This window comes from Phacochoerus africanus, chromosome 3 (genome assembly GCF_016906955.1).
Source record: "Phacochoerus africanus isolate WHEZ1 chromosome 3, ROS_Pafr_v1, whole genome shotgun sequence".
NCBI classification, from domain to species: Eukaryota; Metazoa; Chordata; class Mammalia; order Artiodactyla; family Suidae; genus Phacochoerus; species Phacochoerus africanus.
Window position 1 is genome coordinate 134,433,535 of NC_062546.1, and position 17,161 is coordinate 134,450,695.

At 37.4% G+C, this 17,161-nt stretch overlaps 1 protein-coding gene across 1 annotated transcript in view; it reads right to left on the reverse strand.

Moving 5' to 3' along the window:
- IFIH1 (interferon induced with helicase C domain 1) overlaps positions 1 to 17,161 on the reverse strand; it is a 54,373-nt gene that overhangs the window by 26,380 nt on the left and 10,832 nt on the right. Inside the window, 1 exon segment of the mRNA XM_047772747.1 lies at positions 14,181 to 14,321. Coding sequence (XP_047628703.1) covers positions 14,181 to 14,321 — 141 coding nt within the window.

Consider the following 17,161-nt stretch of genomic DNA (forward strand, 5'->3'; position numbering starts at 1 on the left):
ACGTATTTTAACTGCACACCTCTACAGCACACAGTACATACAGTTCAATGCAAGTGGAGAAAGCACACCCAGACAATTACAAATAAAAGGTAAGAGTTTCTGGCAAGCGACATTTAAAAACTCCACTATGGATGAGCAGCTGTCAGGGACTGAATCAAATACATATATCCACCTACTGAAAGCACCATACATCTAGTAGGAGAGCTCGTGAAATTTGTAAGGGTTTATGATTTTTGTCATGCCCTTATGGGTAAATTTTATCCAAAAAAAAGAAGAATGAGGCTTGATCGTGTTATTTACATGAAAAAAGTATTATACTGAAGCCACTGAGTCCTTTTCATGTAAAATGGTAGAGAATTAATAAATTATAGAACAAACAGATGAATAAATGAAGCACATGGGTCTACCGATGAGTTATGAAAATAGCAGTTCAGTGATAAACATAACTTTAAAATCTCACAAAGAATTTACTCAGAATATCATGAAGGCCTGGTACTGCAGTGGTATGAAGCTTATGTGATGTTGGAATTATTATTTTTTCCTTTACGATAATTAGCTAAGCTTCCATCAAAGAGCTGCAACTAATATGAGTGGCCAGGGTAATCCTTCACTTATTAATCCTGTTTTTCTCTTTTTCTACTCAGTATTGACTCCTTTTGAAAGCCTTCCTTCCCTCGAGGGAAGACTTCCTTCCTTACAGTTTATTTCCAAGGATCTGTGCAATCCCATCCAGAAGGATCAGACCCATTGCTAAACTGGTAAAAACAAATGAAAGATGGTTACAGATGCTGGTTTTGGACTCAGAAAGGCTTGTGAAATTTGCTGTTGGCAATGCTCTGAGCCTAACTTCCTTTCCCTTCTTTAAAACGGGGTTAGGAGAGTTATACACTATTATGTATAAAACAAGCTTCAGGGATATATTGTACAACACGGGGAATGTAGCCAATATTTTATAATGACCATAAATGGAGTATAACTTTTAAAAGTTGTGAACCACTTCATTGTACACCTGTAACTGGATATATAATACTATATACCAATCATACTTCAATAAAAAATACATAAAACAAAAAATAAAATGGGGCCAGCACAATTTACCTCACAGGAATTGATAACCACTACATAATATTAGGTATAACAAGCTCTTTGCACTGAAGTTTAATTGCTGGTGATTGGAATATAAAATAAAATTCAAGTAGCTGGTATATAACTAGAGCAAGAATGCCATTTAATAATGTCTTAACAATTAGTAATGTTTCATAATATCTATACTTATGAGATAATAATTATTTCATGCTAAATTTCCCAAATGCACCAAACAAATTTTATTAAAGTAAACCATATGAAACCAATCTCAATGTCACATATTTAAGTTGGAAATAGAAATGAGTAAAAAGATATATGTTATCAATAAAACTTCTTTGGAAAGGGACAAAATACAACTCCTTAAAATGACAAGTATCTTCTTTTTCTTCAGCTTGTTATGTATTTCTTTTTTGAAGTCAGTTGTGTTGAGGTATAATTTACATGCCATAAAAAATCACTCTTTTCAGGTGTATAGTTTGATGAGTTTGACAGATGTGCATAGTTTTGTAACCAGTATCACAACCAAAATTGTCTTATCACCTCAAAATCCCATTAAGCCCTTTGGTTGTCACTGCCCTCCTGTTGTCTCCTGGCAGTCATTGTTTTGGTTTCTGTCTCTGTAGTTTTGCCTTTCCAGGATGTCATATTAATGAATTCATGTAATATGTAGCCTTTACATGTGGCTTCGTTAACATGAAACATTCACGATGCATTCATGTCATTTATATCAGTAATTTGCTCCTTTTTATTGCTGACTAGTATCCCACTGAACATCTGTGATGTGTGTCTGTGACATGTCCCTTCCAACTTGGGTAAGTCCAGTTAGAAATAGAATAGAATTACAGTCAATGCCAATTAAATATATAAGACAGCTTTTTAAAAGTTAAGGAGTTCCTGTTGTGGCACAGAGGAAACATATCTGACCAGGAACCATGAGGTTGCAGGTTTGATCCCTGGCCTCACTCAGTGGGTTGAGGATCTGGCATTGCCGTGATCTGTGGTATAGGCTGCAGAGGCAGCTCAGATCCTGTGTTGCTGTTGTTGTGGCATAGGCCGGCAGCTACAGCTCTGATTCAACCCCTAGCCTGGGAAACTCCATATATGATGCAGGTGCAGCCAAAAAAAAAAAAAAAAAAAAAGCAAAAAATGAAAGTTAAAAGAAAGCTGATAAGAAATTTGTAAAAAAAAAAAAGTCTCAATGGACTTGCATACTGTTTGAGTATATTAGCACAACACAAATATACTCATGTGAAAATACTGTGCTTATCAGTTGTCGTAGATTAGCTCTGAAACTCAGATTTGAGGAATCCCTTATGATCACACGGGAAAACCTGTATATCTCACTGAGAGATTTTAAATATGGCACTTTGCAATTCCCAGAGGTATGCCTTGTTAGAAGCTCAGAGGCGAGTGTAGGATAGAACTGTCAAGTAGAAGAGTGTTCTGGGCAGATGTACTGATGAAATGAGAATATGAGTTGTAAGGAAAAGGCAAGGTGTAAAATGAGATGGGGAAATGTCATTGAGAGGATAATTCTAGATCTAGAAAGACAGACCAAGATTTTTGAGGCAAGGAAGTGAATTTTGACATGTTTTTTACTTGTTTTAAATGTGGGATAGAGAACTAAAAACAATGCCAAAAACACTGAAAAATACTAACAAATATTATCTACACTCTAACACTGTATCCACTGTATCTTTAAGTTTCCCACTAAGTATAATCCAATCCAAATGGAAATTATACTTGATTTTCATTTTCTTTTCTTTTTTGCCTTTTTTTTTTTTTTTCTTTTCTTAGGGCCACATGTGAGGTATATGGAAGTTCCCAGGCTAGGGGTCAAATCAGAGCTGCAGCTGCCGGCCTACGCCATAGCCACGCAATGAGGGATCTGAGCCATGTCTGTGACCTACACCACAGCTCAGGGCAATGCCGATTGTTAATCCACTGAGTGGGGCCAGGACTCGAAACTTCGTCCTCATGGGTGCTAGTTGGGTTCATTACCACTGAGCAACAACGGGAACTCCTCATTTTATTTTCTAATCTCTAATAGTTAAACCATGATCTCAAACCTCCTCCATGTATATGTAAAGTCAAGATTTTCCCCAAGCTTTCTTCCACCATACATAAGGTTTGGGGGAGCTACTTAATACAATGTACAAGAATAATTTATGAATATTAAAGAAAGTTACTACCAAAATAGGATATTATTAAGTTCATTATCTAGATTATTTTGATTTAACACACAAATCTGCAATGTATTAAAGGAGGACACTTAGCTGAGTGCTTTCACAGATGTAATGTAAATTATATTTTAAGCCCTAAACATCCTATGTGGTAGATACCCATTTTCACCTCAATTTCATAGGTGAGAAACCAAGTCTAATAGAGGTTAAATGATTTATCCAGGTCACACAGCTAGAATGGGCCAGAGCTGGGAGGTTCATTTTCTGAATACGTCTGGTATTTCAGTACTTTTTGCCTAATACCAAGGATGGCTGATGATCTGTTGTGGAGCTTTGTAAACAAGCAGACAATACTGCATCCATTGTGTTACATGAAAAGAAAAGTTTTTTTCTTTGTTTTTAAAGTATATGGATATGTTCATTGTAATGTCAAAATTTCTATCAATTTTGAAGCAGCTTCTCTTTCCAGGAAAAAAAAATTAGAGAGAGTTTTATTTTGTTAAATACATTTCTGATTTTGTCAATAGGCTTTCTTTTACTTGTAAACATCTTGCTAATTTTTAAACTTTTTTCTGCACACCAATAGAAGGAACGTTTCTATCTTGTTGAATCAAATTAATTGAAATAATTCTGCTAGAGAGCACTATGAAAATGAAAGTGAATATGGGGAGATCCATTTCTTTGTCATTTTAAGGCTATATAAGTCTCAAGTTTCTCAATACAAATAACTTTGTTTCCTCAGAAGCAAATTCTTATGTGTCTGATATATTTTTTGATTTCATAGAAAAAGAAGTAAATAAAGGAAATAACTCTAATAATCAAAGAAAATATATTGCATTTCTCACAACATTGAGAATACTTTCCCTAGAGACTTTCCTCCTGTATTCCCTAAAAAAATCATGTCACACACACACACACACCAAAAAGCCAGATCAAAAAAGTGTTATGTGATAATAAAATTAAGCCAACAACCTTATTGAGTTTATAAGCTAAGAATTCTAACAATTGATTATACAGAATTATTGTATTTCATTTTTTGTACTTTTCCTAGCATGTCTATTTCTTATGCACTAATGAATAAAGTCCTGTTGTCTATGATTTTAAAATTGATCTGATAAATAGTCAACTGGAGACTGGGCGTTGCCATGAAAAATAACACGTGCTCTGGAGTCAAACAGATTAGTCTCCAGCTCTGAGTTCAGCCACTGCTAATAAGTAACTTAAGCTTTTAACATTTTTAAAATATAGATAGTAGTTTCTACTTTCTCCTTTATTGTGAGAATGATTGTGTTAGATCAAGGAAAGAAATCTTAAATTCTCAGGAAGTTGCTGCTTGAATGAGCTTTGAATATTAGAGTTAGATTATATAATACATTGAGTTAACTTTTAGATAGGTGTCATTTCCTCTAGGGAAAATATCAGAGCTAGCTATGAAATGGCTTAGAAAATGCTGGTAATTTCTATCAGTTGAAGAAAAGAGGTCATTCCTGGCAAACGCTATTGAAATGAAGGAAAACAATATTCGTCCAATTAAAAGACAGGATTTCCTATAACAATTTTGTAAACAACACAACGAAAACATCTTTGCTTCCAATAATAGTTTCTAAGATCAGTTCATAAGCCATGGGGGGAAAAACTGCCTCATTTTACAGTCACATATTGAATAGTTTACTAATAAGGCAAAAATATTAACTTGAATCTGATAAATTTCATATTTAACATCCTCTGGAATTTTAAATACTTTAAAATATTTTTAAACCACTTAGAAGCCCAAAAAATTAATGTTAAAAATTTCGAATGGAAAAAAAATCTCCTCCTCGGAGGCTTTTTTAGATCTATTTCAATGCAAAGTATGCCCTCTGCTGGAAAAATGCTATTATAACAATTAGTTGATAAATATATTAGTTCTTACTTATAAATATAAATATAAATTGGTTCTTACTTCTATCCCTACCAGTTAGTGTCCTTCCTATTTTCAGCCTAGATGCTTTTCTCACTCCACAGAAGATTTCTCCTGACCTTAGGGGTCATCCTCTTTGCCTGGAAAGTGGTTTTGCATTGCATTAGGAAGGGAATCAGAGCCTTGGTGCCTACTGAGAAAGAACACCATCAGATCTGCTCTCTTAAGAGGCAGTGCTTACAGGGTCTGCAAGAGTCTAATTTCACCTGCCAAGTAACTGTACGTTTATTCTACTTCTTACCTCGTGATGCGTATTAGCTTCACAGTTCCTACCTTCCCTCGAGTTGCATAATCCCTACAGTATGGAACATCGAAGACCATCCCCAAAACTTCAGACACATGTGCACAGATGGACACACACACACACACACACACACACTCATGGGCTTCTTAAGGTTGCTTACTGTCATACTACTAATAATACATATTTCCTTTTCTTTCGAAATAATCTTTTTTGAGAGGGGATAGATGACTTTTATTTTCAGCTCTATGTATATGGATTTGTGCGTGTATGCGTGCACACACACACACACACACGCTCACATTTTGGTCTGTCAGATTCTGCTCTCTGTGCCAGGGAACATGTGTTCCCGCAGAATGGAGAGAAGCCACCTCCACCCACCTTGCATATTCTCTCCTGGATCCAAGCTTCTAGGAAATGAGTTCCCCAAAGGAAAAAAAAAAAAAAAATCTCCTAGAGCCACAGGCCCACATGGCTATCCAAGGAGCTCCTCTGCTCCTGTTTATAGAATTCACACTGCCAAAATGTTTCAGTCAGAATTAAATTTGAATTGTGTATATTGATGTTGGTTTAAATCACATTATTTATGCCCTTTAGCCTTTGGACTTGGTCTCAAATGAAAAGTTTGTGATTCAAGTACATGGTTGTAGGATAACCATACCCAGTAGAGTGACCCATTCATTCACTGCTAGTCAGTAACAGAGACAAAGTTTGAGAGCTAGGTCAGTTATGAGTGATCAGCCAAATGACCACATGGGAATTAAATCTTGAAAATGACAATGCAAAGATAGAATGTGATGGATTGGAAACCTCTTTGGCTGATAAGCACCCTTCAGAAAGAGCTATTCAAGTTCAGCAGACCTAAGCAAAGTATGGTGAGAGATGCATTTAAAGGTTTTCCTGGCGAATGTTCAATAGTAGCTCTTGGGGACAAAAAAGGAACACTTTGGAAGGGTTTGCCAATATTGATGGTTTTCATATTCCCACCATGACTGATTTCAAGCTTCTGGCACGATGTTACTGGGTGGAACTGGGAAGAGGTCTGCACACTGGGCTCTTACAAGCCTGGAGGAGCCAGTTTCAGCACCTTAATGGATAGTCCTCTAAGGACTTTCTGCCAAATACCATTTTAAATCATCAGAAATGCTTTGGGCTAAGATTTCATAACTGTCCAAACAATGAATGGTAAACTTTTAAGAGTATTTTTGTTTTGCCTGAAGGCAAACATTTGTAAAAATCATGGAGAAATACACTAACTCACTGATCTTAGAAATCTTATATCCCTCCACTCTTCTCCATCAATTCTCCCCTCTAATTCAACTGTTCCCCTCCCCACATTTTTGGGACTTTAAGGGGTTGGCTACCCCAGGGCATGTATAAGTTCCCAGGCCAGGAATCAAACCCATGCCACAGCAGTGACCTGAGCCGCAGCAGTGACAATGCCAGGTCCTTAACCCACTGAACCACCAGGGAACTCCTCTACCCATATTTTTAGTAGAATTTTGCTGTGTTTATTGAAGATCGATTTTGATATATTATAGGTAGATGAACTTTTCATAGACTTTTTTTTTCCTCTTTAGGGACGCTCCAGCAGCATACGGAAATTACCCAGGCAAGGGGTCGAATAGGAACTGCAGCTGTCTGCCTCCACCATAGCCACACCAATGCCAGATCTGAACCACAATCCCAGCCACGTCTGTGACCTACACTGAAGCTCACAGCAACTTTGGATCCTTAACCCAGTGAGTGGGGCCAGGGATCAAATCTGCATCCTCACGGGTTCAGTTCTGCTGAGCCACAATGGGATATCCTAGACTTTACTTTTTAGCAGTTTTAAGCTTGCAGCAAAATTGAATGGAAGGCAGAGAGATTACCCATATCCCCCCTGCTCCCACATATGCATAGCCTCCCCCATTATCAACCTCCACGCGCGCACACACACACACACACAGGCACACACACAACACATTCTAAACTTTCTTATACCTGCACTTTCGCTCATAGTATCCATGTAACCGGAAGTGCTGGCTGCCACTTCCGTTTACCAATCCTACAGAGAACCTTCAAGGTGAAGGTAAAACGTCTCACATTCCTCCTCTGTGGTAAGCTTTCTCTAAGTCTTTCTTCCTTCACAAGGCTTCTCCCCCATACTTTAATACTTTCTCTTTGGCTAGAGATAGATCACTGTTTCTCTTCAGGCGCACAAAACTTGTTTTCTTGAACTGGATTATAAACCCTCTGAGGCTGGAGGCAATACTCCAGTCTTGGTTCTCTCAGTAATAGAACCTGACCAATTCATTTTCGGCTTCTAGTCTTCATTCACATGCCAAAATAGAGAAAGTGAGGTGTACTGACAAATTAAAATCACCGCCTTTGCTAAAACTCTGCTTAAAAGCTTTAGGTTTGTCTTAAAAAGATGTCATGAAAATAAATCCAGCATGTATTAGCTGTATAGTAGGGAGGTTTTCTTCACATCAAAATACTTATGTTCACGTTCCTGAGACATGAACAGTAACCCTCCTAGAACTACCATGAAATTGGAGGTCATATAACTAACCTAGCTGGCTCCTGGTAGGTTTCAAATAAAATACAAAACAATATTATCCTTTAACATACACCAGTGTCGGCATCAGCAACAGCATCTCTCTCTCTCTCTCTCTTTCTGAGCACAAATAAATATTTGCCTTTTGGATTGCCTTAGTAGTATGTCTAGTTCCCAATAATTAATGTAACTAAATTTAGAAAAAATATAGACGTAAAGCATTATCTTAATTCAGAGGAAGCCTGTAATACTATGGGTGATCCCTCACAGTATTATTTATTGCAGACTACTGTATCAATTATCTTTCCACTAAGCTCTCTAGTGCTGTGTATTTCTAGGGATTCTAAAAACCTCCAAATTTCTAGAGGTTAGTACTATAGAACATTATTCTGGTCCTCAAGTGCAAGGATAAATTTTGTGACATTTTTACAGAGATTAGTATAGACCAAATCTAAGATTGGACTTTGGTCTATAAAAAGGCAAAACAAAACAACAACAAAAAAGGGCTCTAACAGATTGGGCCAGAAAGAAGGAGGCTGTTTCATAAAGGTCAATTTTTAAACCCCTCCTACAGAACATGATCTATGCAAAATATATCCACAATATATTCCAAAGCATAATGTCACCGGATAAACCTAAGGAGTGGAACATATGGGGGAATATGAAAAAGAAGGTATTAAAGTCTGAAAACAAGCAGGTTGGTAAGCTCATTAGCTGGGGTGGAATTTTAAAATCTTCACGTGAACGAATATATAAATCAAAATATACACATGCATTCACAGTCATGCGCACTGTGTATTCACACATGGCACACTGCACTGTTAAATTATAATCGTCCACCCTGGAACAGACTTTCGATTCTCTTTATAAATGTAAAAGCACCCTCTGCTGGCCAATCTGAGGTACTTGCATTTTCTAGTTTGACAACAGGGAGATCCAACAAAGAATGATAAAAGAAGTTTGAAGGATTTTCTGTGGAACTCTGCGTAAAAGTAAGTTCATTCCAGATACAGTAAATTGTATTATTTTGTTTGAACCTCATTTGCCCTTTTATTAATAATAAAAACGTCAACATAAAATAACTACTCACTTTATTATTTTTTTTCATTTTTTTATTTTTTATCTTTTTGTCTTTTCTAGGGCTGCACCCGTGGTATATGGAGGTTCCTAGGCTAGGGGTCTAATCAGAGCTGTAACCGCCGGCCTACGCCACAGCCACAGGAATGCCAGATACGAGCCGCGTCTGTGACATACACCACAGCTCACGGCAACGCTGGATCCTTAACCCACTGAGCAAGGCCAGGGACTGAACCCACAACCTCATGGTTCCTAGTCAGATTTGAGCCATGATGGGAACTCCAACTCACTTTTTTTTTTTATCAAAACAACAATAGCAGACAATTAAAATGATTGTGGAGTTCCCGTGGTGGCTCAGCAGGTAAGGGACCCAATGTTGTCTTTGTGAGGATGCAAGTTTGAACTCCAGCCTGGCTCAGTGGGTTAAGGATCTGGCATTGCCACAAGCTATGGTGTAGGCCACAGCTGCAGCTCCAATTCTGCCCCTGGCCCAGGAGCTAACTTCCATATGCCACAGGTGTGGCGAATAAAAAGAAAAAAAGATTGGGCAACCAATTTTATTTTACTGTATGCTTATAGAAGTAACATGAATCAGATAACTGTGTATTTGCTATAATTAAAATATTTGAATAGAAGAAAATGAACATGGGCTTTGTGTCCTCTGAGGTCTTCTAGGGATGTGTGGTCCAGATAAACACAAAGGTTTTCTAATATTTTTTCTTTAGAAAATTATCAGTGACTTCAGAAAGCAGGGCTGTTACATCCAGAATTAAAATCTATGAACAATCTGAGAACTACTCAAATATCCTTTAGGATTACTGTATTAATGTGAAAAAAGACAAATTCAAAAAAACATTTTAGTATATCTTAATTATCCCCACTTTTTAATGGGAAGCTGTTGGAAATAGGAAGAAGAAATGTCAGCCCCTGATGTGGAGACATGACAAAATCACTCTCCAGAATTACCCACCCAGGCTGAAGGAAAGACATGATTAAAACTGATTTCAGGGTGGGCCACTGTCATTAATGCTAGTGTGTCTTACCTGTCAGAAGTGTTAAGAAGTAAAAAGGGCTAAAAATAATATATGAAGAATCTTTGCATTAAGACTACAAAGTAACATTTGTATGTACAGAGACTACTATGCATTGAAAAAAATATTTTAGAAATGGTTCAGAAATAAAAATTAGAGCAGTTTTAATTTAAAATTGGAAATAATTCAAGTCCTATTTTTTCTTTTTACATACGAAAATTCATATTTATAGAATATGTGTAGCTTAGGTAATAAGTTTCTTTCAATGTTACTTTGGTAACTAACTGTATTTGAAATCTTAACCTGATATACTGAAACTCAAAATAAAAAAGTACACATATCAATAGCAATAAGATACACAAAAGTAGATTATGCAAATGAGTATTAGAGATTATTGAATATTTTCACATTTATTTTGACTGTTAATTCTGTCAAAATATGCCACCTAGGAAAAATCCTTCTCCAGTTAATTTTGTAACAAAAATTTCAGTCAAAAGAACTTCAATAACTTCTTTAGGCTACTAATGATACTTTACAAGTCATTTACATCAGTAATTCTTAGTTCTGAAGAGCAACAAGAAAATAAAGAAATACTTGGGAAAATCTACAGGGCCGAAGGCCTGAAGCAAAGGCACTCTGTTTCCATAAATCAGTTACTGCTCTATAAAGGGCCAGAACGGACTGGACCAACCTATTCCAAATCTACATCAGAAGTCCAGACAGCAGAAGAATCCTACAGACTGAAGACTGTTAGAATCTATGAATCGGATGGAGTCCTCAGATTACTGTACAGTTTGTTGTACTCTCACATGTTCTCAGATGAGTATACATTTTAATAGTCTGTACTTTTCTTTCATAGCACCTACTATAGTGATTTCTGTTTGCTGGGCACATCCATCAGCTGCAAGCTCCATGGGGCAGAAGTCACTTTTCTCTTGTTCCACCACAATATTTACAGTGCTGGACACTGAACAGTGCATGCCTGGCACATGACAGGAGTTTAATAAATATTGGTTAAATCAAATATTTACTTCCTTCACTTCCTTAAGTGAAAGGAAGGGAGGGAGAGGAGAGGGCAGGGACCCCACGAGGGAAAAACAAACGCCTCTCTGTCCCTTAAGACCATAATTAGGATTATTTCACATGATGCAACATTAAGTTTTATATTAAACAGTAAGAAAATAATTTTTTTTAAGTTTCACATTTCATTTGTCTTCATGAGACTCAGATTTGATCCAAAGATAAATAAACTACAAGCTGACAAGATGCGTTAGGCTGGCAACCTTTGATGAAAAGCCAGATCACCTCCTACCCTCAGTCCTGTCTTCAGTTCTTTCTTGTGTGAATTTAGAAAATAGCCAGTACCCCCCACAGCCTACCAAGGAAGTTTATTAAAATGTGAAAGATCCACATTCAGAGAGCAGTTTTGGCATTCCTATACAATCGTGATTTCTGAAAGAAAGAAAGCACAGCTGCTCAAATGGAAAATAAAATGGCCCTTTTAGAATTAAGGTTTAAAGCTCTGCTATAAGTTAAACCTCGCTACTTGAAGTGCAGTCCAAGACTCGCAGTATCAGCATCACATGAGAGCAAGTGAGATAGGCAGAAGTATTCCACTAAAGAAGCAAATACCTTAAACAAAGCTGATCAGCAGGCAAACTATAAAAATATTGGTACTATTTATGACCAAGAAAATTGCTATCTTATATATTTAGCTAGTTCATATAAACCAGCAAGAATACAAACACCTAATAGAAAAATAGGTAGTTAGCAATAACAACAAAAAGAATGAACTTGTAAAAATATTTTCATTAGAAATTTAAAAATTCAAATTCAAGTAGCAAAATACCAAATTGGTAAAGTTTAAAAATAATACTACCCATTCTTACAGAAGAGGTTTCAGGGCAGTAAGTACTCTTCTATATTAGAAGATATGGAATTTGGTACAAGTTCCGGGAGTGAAATAGCACAGTGTTTTAAAATTATAGAAATCATCTGCTCCAGAAATTTCAATTATGTAATATGTTTTTAAGAATTAAACTGAGACAGGGAGTTCCCATCATGGCTCAGTGGAAACAAAACTGACTAGTATCCCAGAGGATACAGGTTTGATTCCTGGCCTCGCTCAGTGGGTTAAGGATCTGGCATTGTCATAAGCTGTGGTATAGGTCAAAGACGTGGCTTGGATCTCCCGTTGCTGTGGCTGTGGTGTAGCTGCAGCTCTGATTTGACCCCTAACCTGGAACCTCCATATGCCATAGGTGTGGCCCTAAAAAAAAAAAAGACCAAAAAAATATTTAAATTGACACATAAATACAAAGAGAGTTATTGTGGCATCATTCATGATGTAGAAATTTGGAAACATCCTAAATGCTCAACAGTTGATTAAATAAGTATAAAGCATCCAATTTTGGAATTACTATTCAATTAAGAACCTTGCTGTACAAGAATATTTAATGAATACAGGAGAAATGCCATTAAATATAAGCATCCAAGTATGTAAAGAAATGGGAAGGACAGATACCCAAATGTGAAACGTAATGTGTCTTACTGTGAAAGTATGAGTGACTTTTTCTATGTTTCCCAAATTTCCTGCGCTGCAGCTGTATTACTTTTTGTATGGAAAATAGTACATTTTGCAGTAGTGTGATGGGATCAGCTCATACTGGCCCACAAGAACCAATGATTGAATTTTCTGGAATTTTGTGAGCCAGTTGTTAAGGTTAAGCATGGGCATTTTTACAAGTTAAATTATATACTGACTTACTAAATAAATCATATTGAAACAAAGGTAATGAATACCTAAAACTCATCACTTTCTAGTCATTTTACTAGATTTGACTATTATCAATGATGTTGAGGCCATTTAAGCCTATTGTCTCTGTATAATGGAAATGACAAATAACGGCGTCCCACTGCACATCTATTCCCAACTTAGTGTTTAGAGATATTACGTGGGAGCTTGGAAGCAGCCTTAGTGGGAGTATTTACACCATGAAGATTGGCATACGCTACAAAGCAGGTCTTTTTTCTTTTCCCAAAGAGCCACTTGTTAAACAGTTACCAGCACAAAATAGACTTCAAGTAACTATTACTAGTGAAACTAGAATGTGGCCAAATGGAGGACAGAGGAGAGGAGAGAAGCATTCTTCTATTAGGAGAAAACTAGGGGAAATGATTAAACTAGTTTGATTCTTCCTGGGCTGTTTCATGTCAAAAAGGTGGACATGGTGGTATCTAGTACTCAGACCACTTAGTTTCTGAAATTCAAGACAACTCTTGATTAGCAACCATTCACCTTCATGTCTATGCCCTTGCTTTTGGTCTCTGTAAATCAGCTGAACCTCTCTGAGACACCCTGTATGTCAAAGACAGAAAAGATAATGGCCTTATTTAATTCTCCAACTCTGGATGAGTCAAACTAACTTAGGTACTTGAAAGTACTTGGAAAACCATGAAATGCAGGACATGCTTACGATATTTATCACATTACAAGGTCCATGGATATCTTATAGAGTAAAATTAGGACCCAGTGTGTTCAGGGAGTTTCCACTGTGGCTCAGCAGGTTATGAACCCAACTAGTAATCATGAGGCTGTGCATCTGATGACTGGCCTCACTCAGTGGTTTTAAGGATCTGGCCTTGCCACAAGTTGCAGCATAGGTCCCAGATGTGGCTCAGATCCCACGTTGCTGTGTCTGTGGCTTACTCTGTAAGCTGGCAGGTGCAGCTCCAACTGGACTCCTAGTCCAAAAACTTCCATATGCCATGGGTGCGGTCCTAAAAAGCAAAACAACAACAACAAAAACCAAAAACCAGCGTGTTCACAAATTCAGAACATACTAATATCACATTAATTTTAAAACCACTTTTAAGCCACAATGAGGAATTATTTGCATTTACTCTCCTCCAGAAATGTTATTTTAATTAAAAATGCTCACAACACCCCAAAGTCTAAATATTCTCCTCTGTTGAATAGATCCTGATGTCATCAATGCACCAGCTGATTTGCCTGAAAGTAGTGATGAGTGCGGGTAAAGTATGTATGTGTTCCAAGTACCTGAAACTACAGAAGAATCTGCAAAAGATGATTCCAGTGAATTTTTCTCTATGTCCGAGACGTCCAGACTTGGCTGATCTGTGGCTAAAAGGAGAGGCTCTTGAACTTCAGGACCATTTTCTCCTAATAAATCGTCAGATTCTATGAAGAAAAATATTAAAATGTAAATAAGAGCTCCGTGCCAGGTTTTATACAGTGTACAAAATGGTAATTGCTATTTTGAAAATTAAATAGGGGTTCCTAATAGAGATTTACTTGAATATACTTAAATAGTTTGAAATTCTAAACAGAATGTAAAGTGCATTGCAAGTTTTTATACAATATAAAAAGCTATTTTTATTTTGAAAACCAGTGGGGTCTTTAGCAGAGATCTGCCTAAATATACTTCAATGCTTTGACATTTTGAAAGGCTTGGAACATTTTTTTTTTGTTTTGTTCTGACACAGTATTTTTATTTTTAATATGAACACAGTGAATAATTCTTTTTGGGATGACTAAATTTGATCTAAAAAGCCAAAATAGCAAGTATTATGCTAATCATAAGAAAAGTGCAATGATTTCCTATTTGACCATCATCTTTAGGAAGTAAGTCACTTTTCCGTGTTACAAAGTCACATGTAAGGCTGAATTAATGAAAATGCAAATTTGGTGGTAGTTTTTCTTTAGCTTGTGCTCTTGCCATTTTGTTCTCTAGCTGTGTGTTCTACACGAGACGTACATATGCTTTAATGTCATCCTACATTCATGTATCCTGAATTTGGGGAGATTTTTTTTCAAAATTTAATGAAATATTCTGTAGCCTTCCTTTCTGCTTCCCTCCATCTCTTTCATGTGGGCTTTTTTCCTTCAACCAACATGTATTGAGTGTTTTCTTAAAGGCTTATATGGGTTACAAAGGAAAACAAGAATTTCTGTCCTTCTGAAGTACAATCTGTCAGACACTGATGCCATAAAGAAAATTTCTTAAAGTATCATTTTTGATTAATCCATCTTAAAGAATAAGGAGAAAATGTGTTTTCTGTATGGAAAATTTCCTGAAGCAAACTGTTACAACTTTGGAGCTTGTCTTTATTTATTTTTATTTTATTTTATTTTATTTTTGCTTCTTAGGGCTGCACCTGCAGCATACGGAGGTTCCCAGAGTAGGGGCTGAATCAGAGGTACAGCTGCCGGCCTACACCACAGCCACAGAAATTCAAGATCTGAGCTGCATCCACAACCTACACCGCAGCTCACGGCAACGCCAGATACTTAACCCACTAAACAAGGCCAGGAATCGAACCTGCATCCTCAAGGATACTAGTCAGGTTCATTACCACTGAGCCACAATGGAAATTCCTGAAGTTTGTCTTTAAATAAGACAAAAAAGTTTGTAGGTACATATGAAGCATGTTGGGGGTATATAATAATAATGATTATTTTATTTCGTGCTTTACAAATGTTTTTAATCCTCAAACTAACCTTAGGTAATTATGTAATACTATTATCCTCACTTCACAGGAGTAAACTGAGGCACAGAAGGGTCAAGTACCTGGTGAAAGCCACACATCCAGGGGTTCAGGAAATGTCAGGATCCAGAGCCCCTCCTGTACTGGTCAGTATGTGGCCAGTATAACAAAATACCATAGGTTGAGTGGCTTAAGCCACAGAAAATTATTTTCTCACAGTTCTAGAGGTTGAAAGTGCACGATCTCTGTGCCAGCAGGTGGATGGCTGGTGAAAGCACATTCTTGAGCTTGCAGGAGGTCACTTTCTCGCTGCATCCTCACATGATGGGGAGAGAGACAGACAGAGCTCTCTCTTCCTCTCCTTATAAGGCCTCAGTCCTATCAGATTGGGGCCCACCCTTTTGCTCTCACTTACCCTTAATTACCTCCTGAAGACCCACCTCCAGATACAGTCACATGGAGGGGTGGGAGTGGGGGTGTTAGGGCTTTTTCATATGAATTTGTAGGGGGGACACAATTCAGTCCCCAGCAGCTCCTACCACATGAATAATCACAGCTAATTTGGGGCATTGAGGTCTGCCAAAAACTGCTCAGATTCCCTTACTAAGATGTACAGTTCAGCAGACAATATTCCTGAGGACTAGAGAAGTAAGCCCTACTTACTTGGACAAGCCAGTCAGAAGCACCCTAATGGCTGAAAGGGGTGGTGAGAGGGTATGAATGCTGAGTCTCAGACGGGGTTTGCATTTTCCAGCCAACTTTCACACGAAGCTTAGAGACCCCTTTCTACTCTGCCCCCTGCCCTCTTAAGAGCCCACATGCCTGGGGGCAACCTCCATCATCACCCACTTTGATTGAAAGAAGGATAAGCCCCAACTGTTGAGAAGACCCTGTCAAGGGACCAGGGAGGAAGAAAAGAAGGATGGACAATTGGTGCTACTTTTTTTTTCTTTTCAGAAGGCCTATCCCTCTTTTAGAAAGTGCTTGGCCTTGGCCAGCCAATAAATGTGCACAGGCTAGGAGAATCTGGAGAAACTAGTCCCTAAGTCACACTGAAGACTTAATCACAACATAAAGTTATGGCCTAGAATAAGGAAAGGGAAGAGGAAGGTATGTGAATATTAGATAGATATGTGTAATGAGGTGTGTTTTAATACATGTATTATATGTATATACTTTACCCAGGATTGCTATTGTCAAAGAACTGTAATTTGAAAAATCACATTAAACTTCTAACAAAGCACCTTGTAAAAGTAGAACTAAAAATATCTTACGAAGAAATAAGGTTGTATGTAACTTGTTTTTTCCCCACTCTCCAAAGAAAAGAAAGATGGCTAGATATGTTGTCGCTGTCAGGAGAAACTAGAAGACACTTTAGACATGATCTCTAGACTCTTTCCTAAACAAATATGCCTCTGTACAACTGCAAAATGGGTAGGTACCCTCTGTTTGGGGAGATGGATATGACAAGGCCTTTTGTGATCTGCAAGGATACCCTTTCTAATATCCTTTGATACACTGGGGCCAAAATTT